The 24764-nt window shown below is 42.0% G+C and overlaps 1 protein-coding gene across 1 annotated transcript in view; it reads right to left on the reverse strand.

Annotated features, from left to right (window-relative positions):
* Positions 1-20909, reverse strand: part of sv2ca (synaptic vesicle glycoprotein 2Ca) — a 37933-nt gene extending 17024 nt beyond the window's left edge. Inside the window, exons 1-2 of the mRNA XM_034090250.2 lie at positions 20656-20909; positions 14079-14875 (exon numbers count right to left, since the gene is read on the reverse strand). Of these exons, the coding sequence (XP_033946141.1) occupies positions 14079-14670 (592 nt within the window). The 5' untranslated portion in view covers positions 14671-14875; positions 20656-20909. The remainder of the gene's footprint in view (positions 1-14078; positions 14876-20655) is intronic.
* Positions 20910-24764: the final 3855 nt, after the last annotated feature.

Here is a 24764-nt window from a genome sequence, read left to right on the forward strand (position 1 = left end):
GCACAACAGACAAACAAAAAGAACATCAGATTTCTGTGTTATTAATGCCCTTAACAAACAGAGCAATAAAACAGTTAACTACATCCGTCACAGGACGGTCCATTACGTAATGAATTTATTGACGTTCTGTCAGACTTGCTGCACATGACGTCAGCAGTGCCCGCACCAGCAGAGAGGAAAGAACAAAAGTGTGATAAAATCCCAAAATAGCACAGACTTATGAGGTCAGTCTCATCACCAAAACACCAAAAGGTAGTTTGTGTGGCATTAAGCTGTCATGTCATAAAGTTACATGTTTCATAACCTTGTGTCTTTTTCCCCAAGAGGAATTTCTTTGTCATGTGATAACGAGTCACAGTTCACCTTCAGTGTGATGTCAGAATGATGCCGACACATTTTATGAAGCTTTTGGACTGGAACCAAGCAGTCACTACACTGCAGCAAAACCTGAGGTTAAAAAGCCCTTCAAAGTCACACTGATGAAATGGACGCACACTGATGATGAGACATTCTACACAACCTATTATTATTATTATTAGCAGCTAGGTTTTTCTGTAAGTAAACATGCTATCCCCGTTAGCATTATCAGGGCAGTTTGTTTCATACTCTAATCAGAAATCATGGTATTAGCATTTTTACACATCAACACAAATCTGACTGCATAGAAAATATAGGTAGGTATAGGTATCGGCAGCTTCTTTCCCCTACTGTGCATTTCCCCCCCTTTTTTTAAATAGAGGAATTACATTTATACCCTAGAGTCTTACATTATTCTTCACATGCATCTCCTCATTGGATTACACAAATATTTTTTCTTTCGTAAACTTTGGACAGTATAAAATTAAACAGATCTTCAAAATACAATGCAAAAAAAATGTATCTAAAAATCTGTCAGAAATCCCAAGCAAGTAAGATGAGCAAATAAATACTGCGTCCAGGCATCATTATCTTTCTGACATTGTTTTTGACCCAGGTTGAGTGACATGTGAAAACCCCCAGGGAGTACCTTTATTTTACAGTTATATACCAACTATTTGATCCCTGTGTTGGATTTGTTGTGTTTATAAAGGTAACAAATGATGACAACCATGAGTTCAGACTTTTCTTCTATCAATAAAACAATGTGCTGGGGTGTTATAAAGTGATACGTGTCTTTGCCATAATATGTTCACTATACATCACCACTGTAACAAAAAGTGTGCATGTGGTGTCATTTTTCTGTGCTTCTAGTGCAGGGGTGGGGAACCTCTGGCCTCTGGGCCGTATACAGCGCGAGACCATTTGATACGGCCCTCGAGGTAATTTATAAACACACGCAAAAAAAATAAAATAAAGAAATCTAGACCGCAAAAAAATTAAACAAGCTACTGCCTGTTTTTCCTGGCCAAGGTCAGGGTCCTTGAACACAACACGAGCCTAACGTGTAATCACGTGGTATATTTCTCGTCTGACAGGGACGTGCTGACCGAGAGCACCAGAACGCCACTCCGGCACACTGTGTGGACGGGCCCGTCCACACAGCGGCGTGCGTTGAAGCTTCCAACGCTTCTGCCCATTCACTTTGGGGTGTCACTTTTAGCAGAACTGCATTTTGGGAAGCGACGTGGAGCGTTGCTGGCGTTGCTCGCTTCAAAAGTTGAGCAATGTTCAACTTTTGGCGCCTCGGCAGAAGCGTCAGCCAATGAAACCCCGTTTATGCAAATCTGCCAGTACAAGCGCTAGCCAATCAAACCGCGTGTATGCTGGGAGAGACTACGCAGGTCATTTCCTCATATTCCAAAAAATTGAGGGGAAATTCATTATAGCGGTAGTGAATCACCCGGTGCTGTATGATCAGTCTCTGATCATCTACCGGGATACAAACCGGAGGAGCGAGGCATGGAGGGAGGTGGCAGAGACAGTGGGTGAAACTGGTAGGTTTTCGCCTGTTTGGGGATTTTATATCCAGTTTACTTCGTTTTAACATTGCTATTGCTTTGTATGTCGGGGGCGGGAGATTCATGTGATTGGTTGTTGGTCGCGTTGCTCGCAAAAAATCCCCAAGCTTCAGACACGCCCGCCGCCAAGCGTCAACGCACGCTGCTGTGTGGACGCTCCGTTAACAAATTGCAATGCAGCGTCCACACGGCGGCCTGCGTTGAAGTTTGCCCGCGTTGAAGATGCGTGTCTGAAACTCGACATCATATGAATCTCCTGCCCCAGACACACAAGCACGCGGTTTGATTGGCTAGAGCTTGTACTGGCATATGATTTGATTGGCTGACGCTTCCATCGAAGCTTCAAAAGTTGAACATTGCTCAACTTTTGAAGCGAGCAACGCTAGCAAATGAAGCGACGGAACCACAATGCAGTCCATTCAAAGTGAATGGGCAGAAGCGTTGAAGCTTCAACCCACGCTGCCGTGTGGACAGGCCGAGGAGCCGTACACATGCCACAGTTTTTGCGTGGCTGTGTCTTTAGTTGAAAGCCCAGTGGCGATCTGTTCATCTGTCATACTGATCATACAGTCAATAACGTTGTTGTTATTAGCATCTGGTTAGCTAGCTATGCTAACGAATATAAGAAGCTTTTTCTACAACCAGTGAGGTAAAGGCACATCTTTATATGATCATAGTTATACAAAAATAAGAGAATAAAGTAAACAGGTATAAAATAGCCTACTATATGACAGTAAAAAAAAAGTTGTTATTAATAAACCAGAATATAGTTTAAAAGGGGAGTGATTTGTAAAATATCCATAAAGAAAAAGATAATCTGGATGTTGAGAGATGTATCCATAGATCTCTTAATTGTGCTCTCAAAGTGCACCAGATTGCTGCTTTTAACTTAAAAAAATCTTCCCGGGGGAGCATGTCCCCGGACCCCCTAGAGGAGGTGAGGTCCACCCCCTACTTAAATCATGTTCACATGGATAGGATACTAAATACATTTGCACACATCTTGTGTCCATATATTTCTGTTTTGGTGGTCATGCCACAACCGTGCACCTGAATGCATGCATGAGTCAAATATATCTGGATTAAGAGGTTGCTTTTTCTTTGCACAACATGAAAGAAAGGCGAAATGAATGGGCTGTGATTTTAGTTTTTTTAAGCAGAGGTTGAGTTCAATAATTTGTATGGCCCTCAGAGGATGTTGTAAAAATTGAAATGGCCCTTGAGAGGAAAACATACTAACTATGGATGGCATTAATTTGGCCTCCAGTGAGACTGTAAGGAATCTTGGTGTTATATTTGATCAGGATTTATCCTTTAACGCCCACATAAAATCAATTTCAAGGACCGCCTACTTCCATCTACGTAACATTGCAAAAATCAGGCATATCTTGCCTCAAAACGATGCAGAGAAACTAGTCCATGCATTTGTTACTTCTAGGCTGGATTATTGTAACTCTTTATTATCAGGGAGTACCAAGAAGTCAATCAAGTCGCTTCAGCTGATTCAAAATGCTGCGGCTCGTGTACTAACCAGAGTTAGGAAAAGGGACCACATTACTCCTGTTCTGGCTGCCTTACACTGGCTCCCTATAGAACACAGGATAGAATTTAAAATTCTTCTTCTCGCCTACAAAGCCCTTAATGGGCAGGCGCCATCTTACCTTAAAGAACTCATTATACCCTACTGTCCTACTAGGGCATTGCGTTCCAAGAATGCAGGGTTGTTGGTTGTTCCTAGAATCTTTAAAAGTACAATGGGAGCCAGAGCCTTTTCTTATCAAGCTCCACATTTGTGGAATCAGCTTCCAGTTTGTGTTCGGGCGGCAGACACCCTATCCGTTTTTAAGAGTGCGCTTAAGACCTTCCTTTTTGATAAAGCTTATAGTTAGGGCTGATTAGATTCAGCCCCTAATTTTGCTGATATAGGCTTCGTTTGTCAGGGGACATCTTACTTCTTCCTTCTCTCTGTCTATACCTGTGTACTCTCATGTTCCGATTAACTCAGCTTCCCCAAATGTCTTTCTTTTTGGTGTCTATATACGCCGGGATCCGGAGACATGGATGATCCTGCGGTCCTGTGTCCTGGATCGCGAGCCCTGGATCTTGAGTCGTGGCTGTGGTCCTGGATCATAAGTCCTGGATGGATATTCTCATGGATTCATCTTCCTATTATACACACATGCATTTCCAAACATTTGGACTACCTATGTTGCAAATGTATTATCTTTTCAATTTACACACGGCATCTATTGCACGTCTGTCCGTCCTGGGAGAGGGATCCCTCCTCTGTTGCTCTCCCTGAGGTTTCTCCCATTTTTCCCTTTAAACTGTGGGTTTTCTCCGGAAGTTTTTCCTTGTACGATGTGAGGGTCTAAGGACAGAGGGTGTCGTATTGTCATACTGATATTCTGTACACACTGTGAAGACCACTGAGACAAATGTAACATTTGTGATATTGGGCTATATAAATAAACATTGATTGATTGATTGATTGATTGATTGATTGATTGATTGATTGATTGATTGATTGATTGATTGATTGATTGATTGATTGATTGATTGATTGAAAAAGGTTCCCGCCCCTTTTCTAGTGGATGGTTACCATAAACCATATCTGTTTGAACCTTTCATCAGACTGATGCCAGACTGGTCCATCGGTCAATACTGCGCCAATTGGAAATGATAAGGTTGGACCACAAAAGCTTCAACCAGAGTATTGTATTTAATGAAACCCCTTTCCTGAGTGCTATCACCCATTACTGCCATGTCATTGATTTAGTGGGGCTATACTGTAAATGTGGTATTTTCTGAAGCCTGCAGACTACATAGAAGGAGTTAATCAATAGACCTGAGCTCAACATTTTGTTCAGTGTTAATGGTCATCTATGAACAAGAGGAATGTACACTGTTTAATGCATTGGTAAGATGCGTCGGAAGTAAAAAACTTGAATGGATGCCAACCGGTGCAGACTTGTCACCGTACGAGTGTGAAATACAGCTGAGTTTTGACTTGATGACCCATATAGACTCTGAGCACCATCAGAGAATGACAGGGTGTCAGGAGACATCTCAGGCAGAAGCAAAAGGTTTTGCCCCATGACACTCCGCTGAGATGTCAAAACACATCTCCAGGAATGGTTAATATTCAGCAAGCTCTCTATAAACGCAAGACAAATTCCAAGGAATAAGACATGGAGTAAAACACTGCCACAATCATACACGAACACACACACACACACCGGACCAGGAGCTAAATCTAATTCCCAGATTAAAATATAACAAATACATTTAATCTCTTTTTGGTGTAGCTAAAGCAGCCACTGGGGAACTAATGGGAGATCAAAAATGAATATTTATACATCACAAACGCAAGGAGATGTGAGCAGAAGAAGAAAGAGCAAAAATAAATTAGGGATGGTAGAGGGGGGTTATAAAATAGAGAAAAAGGTAATGAAGGAGGAGAGTTGAGTAATTGCAAGATAGGGGGAGAGGATGTGAGGGAAGAGGGGGAGGAAGGGGGAGGCCCTGGTGCAGTGTTTTCTGTCCTGTCACATCTGAGGAGCCCCCTGAGAGCCGTGGGAGCGCTGAGCTGCATCACGACCTCTTCTCTGATTTCATGCTTTGATGCTCTTCACTCTTAGCGCTGCAAACTGGTTCAGCATCACACAAAACACCCGTCCTGTTTTATTCATAATGATGATACTATGACACAGCAGCGTGCGTGGGGTATGCTACGGTGTTGCTATCGTACTAGATATTTCCCTACATCTTGTCTTTGTTTCACTCAATCACTTCTTACCCCCCCCTCCTTGTCCCTTTTGTGCCTCTCTTCCCAACCTTTCCTCCATTTATCTTTTTCTCAGCTTGTGTCCTCTCCTATTGCTTTTCCAATTTGTTGGCTCACTTCTCATTTCCCCTCCTCATTTCTCCTCCTTTTCTCCCATCTCCTCTCCCATTCCTCTCTTCTCCTGTGGGCTTCCCACTCATTTATTTGCTTGAAGTTTCCTCTTTGCCTCACTGTCATCAGCTCCTTTACACTGAGCAGCGTGTAATCACATTTGTACTACATCGTGTCAGTGTGATCGGATTCATGCCTCCGTCTTCTGCCTCCTCCGCAGAAAAAGAGATTGAAGCTTTTTGTCACAGATTTAAGTCATATCAGTGGGGGCAGGATTTTTAATGAAACCTATATGAAAGTAACCTATTGTAGGGCTTAGAGCGCAGGGTTTAAAATGACTCTCTCAGCATCAGTAATGATACAACCTTCATTACATTAAAGACTGTGGATAATTCACATGAAATACAGTGGTGCTCTGAACCCCTGATAAGAGCGACCAGTTAGACATGGTTGACTACTGCCTGATATTGCTGGTGGCAGCAGGTTTGGTCCATATGCGCACACACACACACACACACACACACACACACACACACACACACACACACACACACACACAGTCCTGTCACATACGTCCCCCATTTCTGTTCCACACACACATTCTTCAACACAATGTGGAGCTGCACTTCTCCAGTAGTGTAATCTCCGCAGTGACGCTGCGATCTTACTGCAGTTTAGCCATGCTCAGCTGCCCCTGGACCACAGAGCCCACCACAGCCTGTCAGCCAAAGAGGGGGGGGGGGGACAGTAAAAGAAAAGAGACAAAGAGGCAGACTCCTGAAAGGAGACCGAGAGTAAAGCTAGGACATAAAGAAGCCCAAGAAATAAAAAGGTAAATGAGATTAAAGGTCCCCTATTATACTGTTTTTCATCAATATATTAGAGGTCTCATATATATACAAACATGTCTCTGAAGTGTTTGGCTTGAAATACCAAACAGGTCATTGCAGCATCCCATAATCCCCTCTGTTTCAGCCCTGTTTCCAAAGTGCTGATTCTCTGTTACTTTAGATGAAAATATGGAGCCACTCCCCACGCCCCTCTGAGAGGCATTTGGTTACAAAGAACACAATGGTGCTCTAGGAGGAGATCCAGGTGATAAGGTGTGTGGGGGGGGGGGGGGGGGGGTTACCTGGTTGGTGATTGGCTAATGGTTACACAAGCCAAAAAAATCGTTATGACATCATAATGTGGCCAAAATCTGATCAGCTCATTTTCAGACAGGTTTTTATATAAATGGATCAGGACAGAAAGTGAGCGAATCTTTTTTCCTGATACTTTCAGAATCTCTTTACACAGAGGGGACACATGTTGATGTATAAAATACAGGAACAAGTGCATTTTGTATGATAGGTCCCCTTTAAAAGAGGGGGAAGCAAGGATGAAGGGAAAGTATCGATGGCAGAGACGGATAGCAGGATGTAAAATGAAAAAAAGAAGAGCCAAGTTGAAATGAGGGGAGTTTCAGCAGCGAAAAGACAACCCAAGAGAACAAATAAGTAATGATAGGGTGATGTGTTCCCATTGTCTGTTGTGTCTGAGAAGATAGCTGAGTCTCTCCCTCACAGAGTTGGTGTAATACCACCAATCTCCCACCCCACTGCTCCCATCCACCCACACTACACTCCCCATTACACCTCTTTAACTTGGCAATCTCTCTGCTTCAAATCTGTCCCTCCTCCTCTCCTAACCCCTGTTCATCACACATATTGCATCTCACAGCGCAGGTTTTCCCTTCATGTTTCCTTCCCTCAGCGTCCACTCTTTTTCAACCCCTCCTATCCCAACTCTCCATCCTTTCCCCAGTAGTATTAAAGATTCCTAGTAGGATAATAGTGGGACTGAATTCTGTAATTTAATCAGAATTGAAGTCATCCATCCAGTTCAGGCCTTGGCTTTTCCTATACTTCATTATCCCATTACACTGAGCTCATGCCATGCAGCTTGCCTCTGTCTCTGCCTGTTATTTGGTTAATGGAGCTGAACAATCCAACTCTGATGGTGGATCTAACAAAACATCAACGTTTCTTGTATCAGGCAGGAAAAGTCAGAAGAAGATGCACCCATCTTCAAGTCCTTCAGTAGGTTTTGTGATCTGCAAGGCTTCAGCCAGCTAATCACCAAACCCACCCAGGTATGTGAATCAACACAGACTACCATTGATCTCATTCTGACCTCTGACAGGTCCGGGATCTCCAGTAAAGGGGTTATAGCATGCGGGTTAAGCGATCATTATATGATATTCTGTACCCGCAAAAACAAAAGGCCGGCTGTCACAAAACAGTCACAACTAGAGACCTCAAAACCTACTCTAGCGAGGCCTAGAACTGGAGAGCCTGGACTGGTCAGAGGAGCTCAGTGGTACACTGGTTGAAGAAACATGGCTTGGTTTCAAAACCAAATTCTCAACAGTACTAAACGACATGGCCCCCCTAAGAACCACCAGGGTAAAACATCGCGCTGAGCCGTGGATGCACTCTTGACCACTATGAAAACCAGAGACAAAAAATGCTCTGAGTTTCGTAAAAGTCAGCCAAAGCTTACCAAAAGCTCGAGCAGTGAACTCCAAGCCCACGTGACTGAACTCAAACTGCAAAGAAACAGACTAAGAAATTACGTAAACTCCATGATCAAAACTACAAAAAAGAATTTCATCAATAACAAAACTGAGGAAAACAAAAATAACTGGAGCAGTTTACTCAATAATCAACTACTGTAGGCTGCAGTAAAAAACTTAAAACCAGATTTCCAAACATAAACATAAAGACAGATAACACACTCATCACAGACAAGCTGAATGTGGCCAATTACTTAAACATTTTCTTCACAAACATAGCCACAACACTGGTAAATAAACTACCCTCCCACTCAGGCCATTTGGGGGTAGAACACATCCTAGCCTACTACAATAACCTAGGGGTCCGCAAAGATGATTTCAAACTAGTAATGGTAACAACAGCTGAGGTACACAAAAAGCTGAGCGCCCTCCAACCTAACAAGGCCACTGGCCATGACAATATCCCCTCCAAATTCCTCAGAGACTCAGCAGCTGCCATCACCCCAGTCATCACACACATAATAAACCTCTCCATAAAGGGACACGTACCCAAAGACTTCAAAATTGCGAGAGTAACCCCCCTGCACAAAAAGGGCAGCAAATTGGACCCAGGCAACTACCGCCCTGTTTCTATTCTTACCTCCATCTCGAAAGTCATGGAAAAAATAGTATACAAACAGGTCGAAAAGTACCTCGTGGAAAAAAATCTAATTTACGAATTCCAATCTGGCTTCAGAACATCCCACTCCACTGACATATGCCTTCTCTATTTGAACGACCACATCAAACAAGAGGTGGACGCGGGAAAATACTGCGGCATGGTCATGCTGGACCTACAAAAGGCCTTTTTCACTCCATTCTGATTGACAAGCTAAAAGCAATTGGTTTTGATAGTCTATCAGTGAGCTGGATGCAATCCTACCTGGAGGGGAGAGAACAGATGGTGGAGGTAAATGGTACTCTATCCCCCCCCCCTCCCAGTGAGCTGTGGTGTTCCACAAGGAAGCATACTAGGACCGTTACTGTTCCTAATTTATGCAAATGACATGTCGTCAGCTTGCGACTGCAACTTGTTCCTGTTCGCGGACGACTCAGCCCTGCTGGTCTCTGACAGGAACAAGTTGCAGGTTGAAAAAACCCTCAGCTCGGAACTCGGCAGAATCTGCACCTGGCTCGCCGATAACAAACTATCATTACACCTGGGTAAAACAGAGTCCATTCTCTTTGGTTCAAAAAACAAACTCAGCAAGACCGACGGCTTCTCAGTTACAGTGGGTGACAATATTGTCACAAGGAAAGATGAAATTACATACCTAGGTTCCATACTAGAGGCAAATCTCTCCTGTGACAAAATGGCATCCAATGTAATTAAAAAAGTCAACCAACGAACTAGATTATTGTACCGGATCTCCTCTCTGGTAAACAAGAATACCCTGAAGACTCTGGCAGGAGCACTCATTCAAGGGTACTATGACTATGCTTGCACCTCATGGTACCAAAGCACCTCAAAGGCGCTAAAAACTAAATTACAAACATCACAAAACAAACTGGTCAGACTGCTGCTTGACCTTACTACTAGAACCCTCCTCACCCCTGCCCACTTTGACAACCTAGAATGGCTTAGAGTAGACGACAGGGTGCAGCAACTTGCAATGGGCCTGGTCTACAAGATACACTACACCACTAAGGTATCCATATACATGTCAAAATACTTCCCAAAGGTCAGTGAATACCACGACCACAACACCAGAGGGAGCTCCACAAATCATGTTAAACCCAGATTTGGCTCAAACAACAATTATGCCACAACAATGTGGAACACCCTACCCACAGCTGTAAAGGAATGTGAATCACTACCCACCTTCAAAACCTCTCTAAAAGAGCACCTACGGGAGACTGCAATTCGAAACTGGCCCCTGTAAATGTCCAAACCTAACCCCCTACAATATACAGTTTCCCACACCCCCCCCTACAGTATACTCTCTTTTTAGACTATTTTTGTACTCACAAACAGTACTGTATATTTGTAGATCTGGTATGTCATAAATGTCTAGATGTAACAGTACTGTCTATCTGTATGTCATGTATGTCATATATGTTATGGTGAATTAAAATGGGGGACCCTGATGTAAACAAGACAAGTCTTTCTCTGGTCTGCATCCCCTTAACAATTGTGTGTATTGAGCTGTACTGTATTGTACCCATTCTGCAATCTGTTAATAAAATGTTCAATCAATCAATCAATCAATCAATCAATCAAAGAGTGTATTACCACATGTTGGGGAATATTTTCCAAGGCCCATAACTTTGACCCAGTTTATCAGTTCAAACTGTCCTGACTGAGCACACGCATCTCGTAACCTTGGCTGCTGTGCTCTCAGTGTTCTGTCTCCCTGTTCCTGTCTGTTGGCGGCAGCTGATGGAGGTGTTATGATTCTACGTTCCTGCCTGTTGACGTCAGCTGATAGAGGTGTTATGATTTTATCTTGTTATGCAGCATGTTGATGATACTCTCTGAACTAGCTAAATACATGGGTCTGGGGTAGAGTTCTTGAGAATTGACGTGGCAACTCTACCGTGCAGTCAGATCGTGGATGCTGTGACTTGTGATGTGAATTCTCCGGCCGAAGCTCCAAATAAACCATCAGTGTTTGACATCAAAGCTCCTGCTCTTCCCGTGTCTCTTTCCTGAGTCGGTGACTCCCACTGCATTGCTGCTACACAGAAGTTTCCCTTACACCACACACTGTCCCTTACTTGCAATAAAATGCATTCATGACATGTCAGTCCTTGGAACTTCACCTGGTGCTCTGGTGATATCCAAATGAAGGTCTAGGATATGCTGTATTACAAATATGTTGTATTGAAAGTAAACAACAGTTTGCGGGTATAATCTCTTCTCTCTATTCAAATCTATGTAAAAAGTTTTTAGACTGTGAATTAAAAACTCTAAGGAGACATATCATCTCTTAATATGTGGTCCAGTACGTTAGGAAACAAATTATAATAAACTATTAGTTTGGGGGTTTGGGTACATTTTTGGCCTGTTAATCCTTCAACTTTATTTAGAGCTAACTTATTGTTGCAGATAGCCAAGGACATTTCTATAAATGTACACAAAATCAGGACGAGGTCACATGCATTTATTCCTGTAAATCTTTACATGACAGCCAGATGTATTTGACCTTATCTTGTAACCATTACTTGCTTTAACTGTAATAGTGATACAATGAAGGGCACACCCTTTCCTCATAACATAAATAAGCTTTACATTGTATTTTTTTATTGCAGCCGTAGAGACCATTTCATCGATAGACTACTAGAAGATATTTTTAGTTATTTTCCGTTCTACTTTGGATGGAATTGTTTTTTTAACAAAAAGGAAAAACATGTGTTTATCTGTCCTTCTTTCCCCACTGGTCCACATCATTACAATACTTGCACCTGCCCACATATAAAAAGCAGTTTAGACAGGTGATTTCCCTGTACATGACATAGAAATCAGCATTTTATATAATCAACCTTTTAAAGAAATCAGGTTTCTCTTAAACCCAAAGACCATTATTTAACCTATTTAAGTGTAATTACTCTTGAAAAAAAATGGATGGCAACAAGGTCATAGTAATCATGTAGGTTATGCTTACACACACACACACACACACACACACACACACACACACACACACACACACACACACACACACACACACACACACCTACACGCACACACATACACCAATCATGTTCACCTCAACGGGGAGGAGCCTCGGGGCAATCAGTGGGAGAAAGGAGAGGAGAATGGGGGAGGATGTGAAAAGAAAAGAGAGGCACATAGAGAAAGGAGGGTGAGAGGGACCGAGGGACCGAGGGTTGAAGTCACGCACAAGGAGAAGCAGAGCGTACAGCGTGAATGCCTGCAGGACTTTGCTCAGATAAAGAAAAGAGTTTACATGAATACTTGAAAATAAATAAAAATGAAGCTACATTAAACACAAGATCTTGTAAGGATGTTTCAGCGAGACAGACATTTACTGTCTATAAATGTGAAATGTATGAAAATATAAAGTATTCATAATAGCATAGTCTACGTATCACATGGTGTTCCAATTTTGGACATTCACCACCTGTAAAATAAATTTCTCAAACCTTCAGCTACAACCTCCTCCTGAAAAAGGCCCTGTCGTATCAGCTGGGCATCAGATGTTGCGGTGCCGTTGATATATTGTCATGTCTCACTGTGGCAGTTACTATCTAAGGGCTTTGTGCCTGAATTAATGTCCTCGCCACTCTGGTGCTGACACCGTGAGTCAGCCCCTGCACACAGCTCTGTGGTGATGGATTACACACCTGCAGCCATAGGGACTGCTGGGACTTCTGCTCAACACACAGGAAATACTCGCTCCCCTCCTAATCCGGACATGGAGACCAGTGGACCGAATCTCCTCACCCATGTGAAACACAATTTAAAGAGTGAACATGCATAAGTATCTTATCTTTTAGGATAAGCAATATTCCACAGAAAGTAGTGGGATCCTTCCATTAGTCCAAGTCGCACACATTACCCAAATTCAAGCCATGATTTTAATGTGTTTATGTACATATAAAGTATAAGGAGCCATTTAAAGCCAATTGCAGGAGGCCAGACCACCACAACAAGGAACTCCTCTTCGAAAACATATATTATACATTGATGTATGTTAGTTTGTGTTGCCACTCTCTTAGAAAATGTCCACTTACTCGTTGTTTCTTTGAAATGAATTGATTCAAACTAAGCACTTAAAATCATGTGACACTCTTAAGAGCATGGGGACTATTGATTAGTTATTTAAAGGTGTACTATATTAATTCAGTCTGTGTTTCACTAAGCTGAAAGTTAAAATAAGTGCATCAAATATGTGACTTATAGGGAATAAAGTGGCTAAATTAATCATTCTACATTAACTATAATACGACTGGACAGTGTCTTTACATTATACACTTCCCGGACAATTTAAATTCCAGTTAGTAACAATTTTCTGTTATAAATTTGGCACAAGAGTGTAACAGTTAATACTGTGGGGAGCAACGGATAGCAAGCTGTACCCAGCATGCTGTTCAGCACTGAAACACAGAAAACACACCAGGCCAGCAGCAAAGTGCAAACATTTATACAGATAGTATCCTTCTATCTAAGATTGATATTAAAGTAACATGTCCGCCACTGGAAAAACTGATAACTCGTCTTTAATTAAATGTATTATGTCTACAAATGTCACATTACTGTAAGAGGTTAGTTTAAAGCAATAATATTAAGTTGAACCTAATTTTCTTTTACTTATTATTATTGCTTTCAACTAACCTTATAATTGTAATATTGAGAGTTTATCAGTCTGTGGCTATAAGTATGGTTTTATTGTCTCGTGCTTTTCCATTTGTTTTGTTGTCTCATCGGTTTTGTCTAAATGTATTTATGCCGCTTTTTATATATTTATTGATGTACTGTACTTTGGTCAACTCTGTTGTTTTTAAATGTGCTATATAGATCAAGTTGGATTAGATTGGATTACAAAGTTATGTGAAATCTGTTGACATAACACATTTAATCAACATTTAGCACAAGTACATGTGCGCGCACACACACACACACACACACACACACACACACACACACACACACACACACACACACACACACAGGGTCCCTTACCTAGCCATCCCGAGCTGGAGTTGGGCACACACATGTCTGTCTCTGCGCTGGGCAGCACAAAGCCCACCACGAACACCTCCACCCCGTCTGACATGAGCGCCAGCCCGAGCACCAGGAACAGCTGCCACTGGAACCTCCCGTGGCCGCACTCCTGGATGATCAGCTCGTATTGTTGGGCCAGCTCCTCCTCATCCGCCTGCCTCTCCTCCTCCAGACCCTTGCGGTCCCTTGAGGCGTCAGACATGGGTTGTCCCAGTGCCACCTGGCCCTCCTTCTGCTTCCTATCCGAGGGGATCCCCTGGTACTCGCCCTCGTAGATCTCATCCTCGTCATCGTGGCCCTCTGTAGCATCGCTGGAGCCCTCCTCGTTGTCATGGTTGCCCTCTCCGCCCTGCCTCGGCGGGTTCCGGTAGAAATCCTCATCTTCGTCCTCGTCGTCCTCGAATCGGCTGTAGTTGTGGTGGGACGAGTACCCGTCTGTGGCGCGGTCCACCACCTTGTTGACTTTCTTTTTTGCATGCCGCTTGGCCTCCTTGACAATGTCCTTGGCCCCCTTAGACAGGGAAGTCCTGTTATTGTAAGTTTCCTCCATTCTGGCTCCACCAGCAGGTCTGCACGGGGTTCAGGGGATACTTAGAAGTAGAATAAAGAGGCAAGAGGGGTGAGTTTACGCTGGCGGGGGAATTTTCTGGAACGGTGAGATCAGTGGGTGTTGAGATGCAGCCGGGAAGAAAACTCTTGAGTCCGCAGTCACCACAGGAGATAACCCACAATGGCTGTGGCAGTCATCGGCCAGGCTGAGAGAGATGGGGCAAGAGACAGACAGATAAAAAATAGAGAAAGCAAACAGGAGGAAGGACAGAGGAGAGGGCAGAGAGAAAAGAGGAAGATGTTGATCAGATAGTGCTTGTAACTTTCATAACTATTCCAGTCTAACAGGTGACACCCCACTGACAGCACTCCCCTCTTTAATCAGTCCCTCACCATTCTCCCAGGCCGTTTAATCATTACGAGTGATGTGTGGAAAAAAAGCATTGCCTGAAGAGCCTTCAGTTTTTATTCAAAATGAATATTACATTTCCAGGGGCGCTCCTTGGAAATGGAAATCCCTTTTCTATATTTTATAAGTTGGATTTACAGGGATGAGCATTTTAAACAGAGATGCTGAATCTGCTGACTCATGATCAGCTCTGAGAAAAGAGGCTAATAAACAAAGCTGTGCCAGAAATCAATTTGCCCCCAATAAAGAGCTGGTCTATTATAATGAGAGTGGCGATCCAACCAGAACGGCACTGTCATATTTAATCCTTTCAAAGAAAGGAGAAATGGTCGTGAGTGGATACGTACTAAATGCACTATCAGACACAGGCACATTGTACACACACAGCTGTTCTCTAAGGCCCCTGTTTTTGTAAAGTCAGGTTTCTATAACACATAAAATAGGTAATGCATACTTGCAAAACACCCATGCGATTCACAAACAGTATGTGTGCACGATGGGGAAGCCCTTTCCCATCAAACCAGGCCAGTGCCGATGGGAGGGAGACCCCAGCGTAAGAGTGTGAATGATGTAACATGATTTCATGTCAGTGTTCAAACTGTGATTCACAATTCATCATCACTTGCCTCCACAGGCTCACTTGGGAGAGTTATTCTATAACATGTCACGACTCAAAGGCACAGCCATTATTAAAACAAACATGATTGTGAGATTTGGTCATTTAAATGATAGAACTCTTAAATTACTCATGTTTTATTTAACATCTCAAGATAAGAATGCATACTTAGGAGAAAGGTGGTGATGGTCCGAGCTGTCCAGTGTGTGTGTGTGTGTGTGTGTGTGTGTGTGTGTGTGTGTGTGTGTGTGTGTGTGTGTGTGTGTGTGTGTGTGTGTGTGTGTGTGTGTGTGTGTGTGTGTGTGTGTGTGTGTGTGTGTGTGTGTGTGTGTGTGTGTGTGTGTGTGTGTGTGTGTGTGTGTGTGTGTGTGTGTGTGTGTGTGTGTGTGTGTGTGTGTGTGTGTGTGTGTGTGTGTGTGTGTGTGGTTCCCATGTGTCCAGGAGCTGCTCACCACCGCCTCTAATGAACACTGAAGTCTTGTCAGGGGGACACAAATCACAGAGCCAGCTCCAGCTCCCATAATGCAATTTTACTGGGTAAAATGACACTGCTGATTCAAGGTGACTCTCCTAATCCTTTTTGGCTTATTGGATGCCTTCTGTGCTTCTGAACTCCTTTACACATTGACTGGTCATTTTTTAATACCTCCGTTGACACCTGTGCTGCCGCAGACATTGTCCTTAAGATGATTCATTACCACAAATTACAAAGGGTTAAAATATGATAGAGGTTTGTTTTTTTCCTGTATAATAATATCCAGTGCAGTCGATTGATATCCGGCATGAGTCATACAATAATAACAATTCTCAAAACAATTATTTTCTATTGACTGCATCTTCAAATAAAATGCATTTCAATGCCTACGTAGACATGAGTTAAAGGACGTAACTGAAATGAGGCTATTTATCATTTTGGGATCAGGTCATGTTGGCTATCACACATCATTTTCATCTAAAACTAGCAAGTGGGCTTACACACACCGGCAAAAAGGGGATACATCCTGTCTGTCAGATAATCAATGGAGTGTATAGTGAGCCGGCTGTCACTGGTGATGAAGCTCAGATGACACCCGGGCACACAGCGTCCAACCTGCACCTGGCCGCAGCTGACAAGACCCCGACAGCGCAGACAGCGAAGGCAACGTGAGCAATCACAATCAAAGTGGGTAAACTCTCCCAAACAGACTAATCTCTGTGTTGCTGTCTCTGAACCATTTCTTTCCTCTTGCATCTCCTTTAATGTTTGCTTCTCTTCAGAATCTAGTGTTTACATTGATGCCTGTTTGTCAGGAAATGTTCATTTTTACATTTAACATCATCTGTTCATTTGCAAAAGCACTCCTTTCCAACTTACTGTCTACTCCCAAATAGCGACAACAATGCACAATATATCCCTTCATACCTAGTTGTAGCTATATAACCTTTACCTCAAGCCTATGTCCAATTTACAGGATCAATACTTCCCTTCAAAGCAACCAAAGTCCTTAAATGTGATTGTATGTTTCTATTGATAAAAAACCAACATGTTGATGTGGAATATGTATTGTAACATAAAGAAGCTGCAGCCATACATTGTCCTGCAGGGCAGAGAATAAAAGGATTTGATAAAGTGGCACACATGGCTGAAAATAGGCCTTACTCTGGTAACACCCCTGTCTGCATGATGGATAGCGGCCTTACTTTCCTTCAACCTCTTTAGAATACTAAAAAAACATTAGGTCAAGTATCACTTGGCCCCACATTTCCCCATGCATGAACAAAAAGTCCACTAAAGGGATTAGAGTTACAAAAGAGTTTTGCACCATCCAAGTAAAGGCAAGTACATTTGAGAAAATGTTTAAATGTATAGTGTGTGCTTCACCAACTCAGTACATTTTAACACACCTCTTCATTGCTTATCATAACTCATTAGCCAACATTTGGCACAGTATAAGCTGCTAATGAGCATTTTGAAAGAATCGTTTTGAATAATCACACTACATAAGATTTTCATGATGGAGGTAATGAACACCCTTAGTCTGAAGAACTGTAAAAACAAAACGAGGCAATTATAAGCACAGAAAGGGCATCCCTAAGGCAATAGATTTGTCAAAAGGATGGTCATTTTTGGTGCTGATTTACCTCGAGTCCAACAGTCATCAATGAGAAGGGTATGGGCTAGTTGTTGGAATAATAAGTACACAATTAATTCAGGTCATGTAATTTAAGGTTGCTTAACCAGAAACACATTTTTCTTTTGTTGCAAGAAATGGATAATCCATAGTGCCTTTCTGGCTGGGTGCAATCCACCAGTCCAGACATTGGCCCTTTCACAGTACCAAACAAATATATAAGACAAAACAATGAGCACAGCTGAGGGCTTCCTAATTTTTTCTTTTTTACAATTATTACTTTTGCAATAAAATGGCAATTTTCTTCCCTATGCCAATTTTTAAATATCATGTACATTGAACCCATTTTAGAGTTTCTTAGCTCGGAACCTCAAATACTTTCCATCTCCGTCAGGTTTGACTTGTCAGTGTCCTTCCCTTTCAAAGACATGCCTGGCACAGTGTCTTGGTGGCCGGTTTGTTCTATTAGCATCAGAAGGAGCAGGTCCAATCTCTAAGTGGGCAGAGCCGCATGTAATCCCATCAAAACGGTGAGCCCATGACCTCATCTGGAAGGCAGAGGCACAGCCAGCCTGGGACATCTTCGGTTAGGAGATTTCATCAAGCACTGATGCCATTACTGACTGAGTGGGGGGGGAGGACGAAGGAGAGGTGGAGGGGGTATCAAAAGTATTAATGAGGGAATACATGGAGGCTTGGCAAAAGAACGTCTAAAGAGGAATAAAGTGGTTGTTTCTGCAAATGGACGGAATAAAAAGATTAGAAAATATATATTTTCAAAGAACCTAAACCTTTCACCTCTCACCAAGAGCCAGTGCTGGCCCCCCACGATAGAATTCAATAGCAGAGCTGATTGCAAGTTATGCTAATGTTACATCATACAGATTCACAAATCAGCTGCAGGAAGATGATGGCTAACTCTCTTACCAAGCTAGTATTGGCTTCAATCACTTATGTGCCCATCCTAGCCAATGAGAGAGGATTTCCCCTATGTTTGTATTCATTTTGTCTCAATACTTAAATGAAAATAATAAAGGCCATATACTCTGGATACAAAGGACTGTATCTATTTAAAGTGTATATCTGTACATTTGCACAGACTGAAAGAAAACACATGTTGGTGAAAACACGTCCCATCCCACCCTCAAGATTCAAAAAGAGAAAATGGTGCCGTCTCTTCTGCTTTTTTTTAGCATCAGGCTGATCTTCTTGGTAAACATATGGTCTCCCTGCCTTGACAGACCTCACTGCTGACACAATATAGTGCTTACATAGCAGATAAAAAACATAATGTGCCACCACCACAGTCTGGTGCAGATCTTACACTTGGGGTCGCAGTGACGCAATAACACGATGAGGCCGGCCAGGCATGCAAGATGCGGCACATTTACCGGTGATTTCTTAGCATTTGGTCAAAACGTTTTATGTGATGCACAAATATACACAACTAGTGTGCATCACATAAAACGGTTTGACCAAATGCTAAGAAATCACCAGTAAATGTACACCTCACACATTTTGGCAGACATGAGGATGGCAAGGGTTTTTTGCTGTGATGTAAACTATGTTTTTGGGTTTAGCTTGCCCCTAAAATAATGACTATTATCTGGTATTTCTCATTATGCCTGCACACTGAAATAACAACACTAAAATATGCAGACAGTTTGGTAAAGCTCTCATATCTGCTACATTGTCACTGGCTCAGCGTACATTGAGTCCTTTCTTCCTGTCAACTGTGAATCACTGGGAGAGAAAATGTCCTCCTCTTCAAAAAGCCTGTGCTGCCTAAACTTTAGGAGGACTAACAAATGTGGGCGCTTGAGATGGAGATGTTATTGAATGGAGATGAGGAGCATTTTGAATTACAATGAGATTCTTGGTTATCGTGGCAGAAAAACGACGATAAGAAGTGGGCACCAGGAATGAATTCTGCAACCTGCAATCACTGCTTACACTTTTCATTGATGGCCCCCGTCAGTGTTAACCCAGCAGGACTACTACAGCAGCCTTCAGAGTGCAAACAAAGCACTTTGCCACGGATTTCCAGTTCAACGGTTGTGTGCCTATATCAATCGCTCACTGCCTCTTGAGGTGCAATTCACGGATGAGTCAGTTGCCTGCTCCCGCATCCTTTCCTCTTCTTGGTGGCAGTGCAGAGTGCTTTAACTGCCCCAGGGCTGGTGGCTGGATGGCACTACAGCATGCACAGTCTACAGCCAACAACTCAACACTCTGCTCGTGGCAAGGATTTCACTTTAAACATGCTGGTTGATAATAATAAAAATAGGTAAACCATGAGCTCCATTCAGTGATTATACTAGACCAAATTGCCAACTGAAGGTTACAAACAACATTTCAAATAGGAAATTAACTTACAGACAAAATTATTGTAGCTTAAATGAGATATTTTAAAGAATTTGTGTCACCCTTAATGCTACATTTTACAATTAAAAGGGTACAGAAACTGGAAATTAAACTCCACTACATCCCTAATGTATATGGGGCAGTTTTTTTCTTGCTTGGTTGTTGCCTGCTTTCCTAATGATGCCAATTTCTCTACTTTTGCAGGAGGCATATGAACTCAGTTTAGTGCTCCCTCTGAGAAACAACACATGCCTGGAAACCATGCCAACTTTTAACAAAATATTCACAAACTTATAAATAAATAATGAGGCGTAGTCCCAGTTTAGATGTTAGTTATAGATATCATAAGAAATAAGCCAACAACCTAAAAAAACGACTTGTGAATCCTAATAAAGCTGATCATAAAACTGTTTTATTGAAAATACTCGATTTAACTCGGAAACACAGTCAGCATCTTTTTTAAGGGAAAAAGTAGTAATTTCTTACCGTAATTTATGGCGAGAAGAGAGAACTGGGCAGGTAGTTACCCATTGCATCAGACTCCGCTTTCGTTTTAAAGGAAAGAAAATCTCTTTTTTTGTTACGGTAAAATAGGATGAGAGGCAATTGCCAGCGCACGACAGTGAGGTTTTTTTTCGCGATGCAGTCCTCCCTCGCTGCAGTACTTCAGGAAAGGAGAGAGCGGGAGAGGGAGAAGGTGCGAGGGAGAGATGGAGAGATGGAGACAGGGATGGAGAGAGGGAGACGGGGGGTGTAATCAATGATTGTACTTCATTGAGTGATGCGGGTAATAATTCCGTCTGATGGAACAATCTAGTTAGGTGACTGAATGACGTGGAACACTGCAACGCATGAATGCTAAAACAGATAAGACATTTCTGTAATTAAACAGGCAGTGTTTCTTCCATTCTACATGGAGGAAACAACACTTAATATAGGGTGTGGATGGGAACAACGAGAATTAGTGTAGGGGAAGTGTTAGTACGCTACATTTTGCTTCAGGGCAAAAGTTATTATTATAGGCAAAAACTGACTGCGTAGTCGAAAAGTTTTCGCACCGTAGGTTTCATTAGAAATGTTTTGCAATTCAGTGTATTTAATCTTTAGTTTTATTAGCTGGTCATACCTGCTCTTAAATAAGTGGAGCTGTCTGAGACCTCACCATGCTTTGCAGAGTCTGGAGACGCAGAACGTTGCATCCACAGACTAGGTTGCATCTCAACCACTGGTTCTGTACAGGTTTTGTCCGTGGTGCTGACCGGCACCTGAACGTCTCATCGCGCCAGGTTTGGTAGCTGATGCCTTAAAGAACATTACACATTCGCCAGTTCTGTAAAAAAACAAAAAACAGGTGCATCATATTTAAATCCTTCCAGATTACCCTAAATGAAATTCATACATAAATTGTCTGCCTTTAAAATAAGGACTGTTTTATGTATTGTCACAAATATGTGCATAGCCAACATGACCTTGTTTTAATGGCATACAATAAAAACAAGGTCATTTAATGGTATAAAATAAAAACCTTGAGACTGATTTGAGGCATCCTACTAAGACTATATAAACCTAATACAGAGTAAGGCTTTGTATTAGTAATATGTAGCAAGTCTTGCCATAAACCAGAGGACGAATAATAATAAGAGACCTTAAGCCATGAGCCTGAATTGAGACCCTTCAATAAAAAAATGTGTTCAAAAAACATTATCTTTAGAAATACCTTATATATACAGTGGTTAGAGACCTTCTATCATCACAGGCCACAGGTGAATGTGTGACTCCTGTATACATGTACAATTATTTGTATTAGTGTGCCACCCTTGCAATATTCTGAATTCATATAAAGTAGCCTATGTTGTGTTTTACTCCATTGCATAATTTCACATCCTAAAGTAGCCTGTAAAGAAAATAAAGTCCTTGTTTTTCATTTTTAACACAGCAAAATACTCTTTTTATGCCCAAAAATATTGAGTTATACTCTTGAGAAACACTACACAAATATTATACAATCCTGTAACAATAATTGCATAACCAAACACAGGCTCTAAGAGATAAGTAGGCTCTTTAGATGAAGTGTTTGACCGTTACTGCCTGTGTGCCTGCTCTGTCAAACCCTAACGCTTCTGAAACCTGTTAGTGGTTCCTGGAGGAAGAGAGGGCGCGAAAAAAAGGAGATGGCGGTCTGATGCAAGCACTGGGACATTCAGCCTTTCAGTATTCACATCATTAAAGCCTGCAAACTGCACCGGCGCAACCAGTGAGTCTCGGTCCGCTGGAGATATAACCACCAGCAAGCTCTTTGATGTATTACACTGCATCTATTCTGCGCCCTTATTCTCAATCTTAAAATGAAAACTAGATCTCGAGCACTCCATGTGAAAATGCTTAACATGTAGGACATACAGTAAACAGTGCAGCCTGTGCATTTGCTTACCGAGTATAAACACTGAAACATGGCTTTGACACTGGTTGTACATCATAATCACAACAAAGGATACTAAATAGGATTGTAAATGATGCATATAGTGTACACAAAGACCCACACAATACAAAAGTGTGCAAGGACACACACACATGCAAGTAAATAGAAGGAAAGACATCTATCTTTATCCTCTGAATTTGATGATTCACATAGCAGTGACCTAGGGCTTGGGACACTCTTTGCTTTTGATTCAGAGTTGGGAGACTAACACCCCTCAAGCCATAAGACTCCATTTACTACTGCTGGAGAGCTGGGGAGCACTTAGCTTAATGTACGGGACAGTAGAATGACCCTCACACACACACACACACACACACACACACACACACACACAAGCACGCACACACACACACACACACACGCACACACACACAAGCATGCACACACACACACACACTGCGCATGCCAAAATGTTCTCCCTCTCTTTTGTTGCAGGACTCTTTGTCATATAAACATGCACACAAGCAAGAAAGATGATCATGAATTTAAGTGTATTTTTATCATCGTAAAAAGCACAATACGTTTGATATGCATGTCAAGCCTGCAGGATGGATACTGACATGTAAGAAGAATAGCTGTTGAGGTCATGAATTTACATGCCACAGTAAATGTATATTGGTGGTATGTAATACAAAAAGTAACCATGTTGGAATCCCATAAAGCTTGGCTGGCCGAACAACTTACACCTTTTCTATGCCCGTCAATCTCGCATCTTTGCTGCATGTACTACACAATATATACTATTTATACAATGCAATGTAAGTGTGTCCCCTACTGGATTTAGTTTTTTTAATCTCCTTTTTTTAATATACTCTTCTGCTGAGACGTGTAAATATAGTACCTGTGGTGCCAGCTTTCCTTAAGAAATGATAACAGGTGGAGGTAGACTGCGACTGCATGCTGCTTATCGTCATCCAGATTATAAGAAACGGATGTGGACACTGATGGTAATTGTTTCTGCCCTGTGTAGATAGAGGCTCGGGCTAACTGATTTAGTCTCTGTCTTTCCTCTTAGCCTCCACTGCTCCTCCGCACTAACATGGCTGACCACTTTATGATGGAGTCAGCATTTCTCAAACTATGGAATAAAGACAACATATATGCATCCTTGTTGTCTCTTACCTGGTTTTTAATACTATCTTTGTGGGAACAATGCAGCCATGATGCATTTACAATTGTGGGCAAATTCAGTACACAAGCATTCCTAAAGCAAAACAAAAGGACACTGGTGTCACTGATAGAGAGATGTGATGGATTAGAGAGGCCCAAGGGGGAAGTCCTGGTCCATCAAAATGTAATGAAAACTAATTTGGAAACAGCAGGCAGCTATGAATAACACCAAGATGAGTTTTGGTAACATTGTGTTCAGTGAGAGGTCGTCATTGTCTCATATGTGAGAAAAATGGGTTGATAACATTACGATTGATGATAGCACATTAGTTGTTGTCTTCAGGAGTTATCGCTGTCTGTAAACACGTCTGACTGAAAATCGATCAAGGGCAGAAACAATTTTACACCAAGTCTGTAATCTAGTTTCACAACTGGAACGCATACAATAAAATTACACAAACACAAAACAATATACAGGATGTCACACCTTTTGGGGGGATCAGTTAAATACAAAAATGCAGTGAAAAATACAGGAACAAATACTGTAAGAAAAGTTCCCTCACAAAGTCAATTTATACAGGTACAGACAATTATTTCCTAATTTCTGTTCTGTCGACCATTGCAAGGTCCTGAATAGTCTAACGTACCTGAGCTATGGGAAGAAAGTCAAATGGATTGTGATTATTGTCCTGGAACAGATTGAACGGGCTACGAGAGAAGAGTGTGAGTGTGTTTCTGTTGCTGAAAGGGAGGGAGGTGAAATCTACAAAAAGGGATCTAAAGAAGGGCTTCAGGCAAACTTGCTTTAATCCAACCAATATCAACAGTATGGCTTATTACCTTTGTCTGGATCAAAAGAAAAACACTATACAGAGTGGGTAGACTATAGACATCTGTCTCTATTGTTTTTAAACTCAGTTAGACTATTGTGTATTATTTCATCAACGTCTAAATGTGGTTCAAAAGACCTGCTGATGAGTTCACGGACTGTATGTGATTTCTACTA

This window comes from Pseudochaenichthys georgianus, chromosome 9 (genome assembly GCF_902827115.2).
Source record: "Pseudochaenichthys georgianus chromosome 9, fPseGeo1.2, whole genome shotgun sequence".
Classification (NCBI taxonomy): Eukaryota; Metazoa; Chordata; class Actinopteri; order Perciformes; family Channichthyidae; genus Pseudochaenichthys; species Pseudochaenichthys georgianus.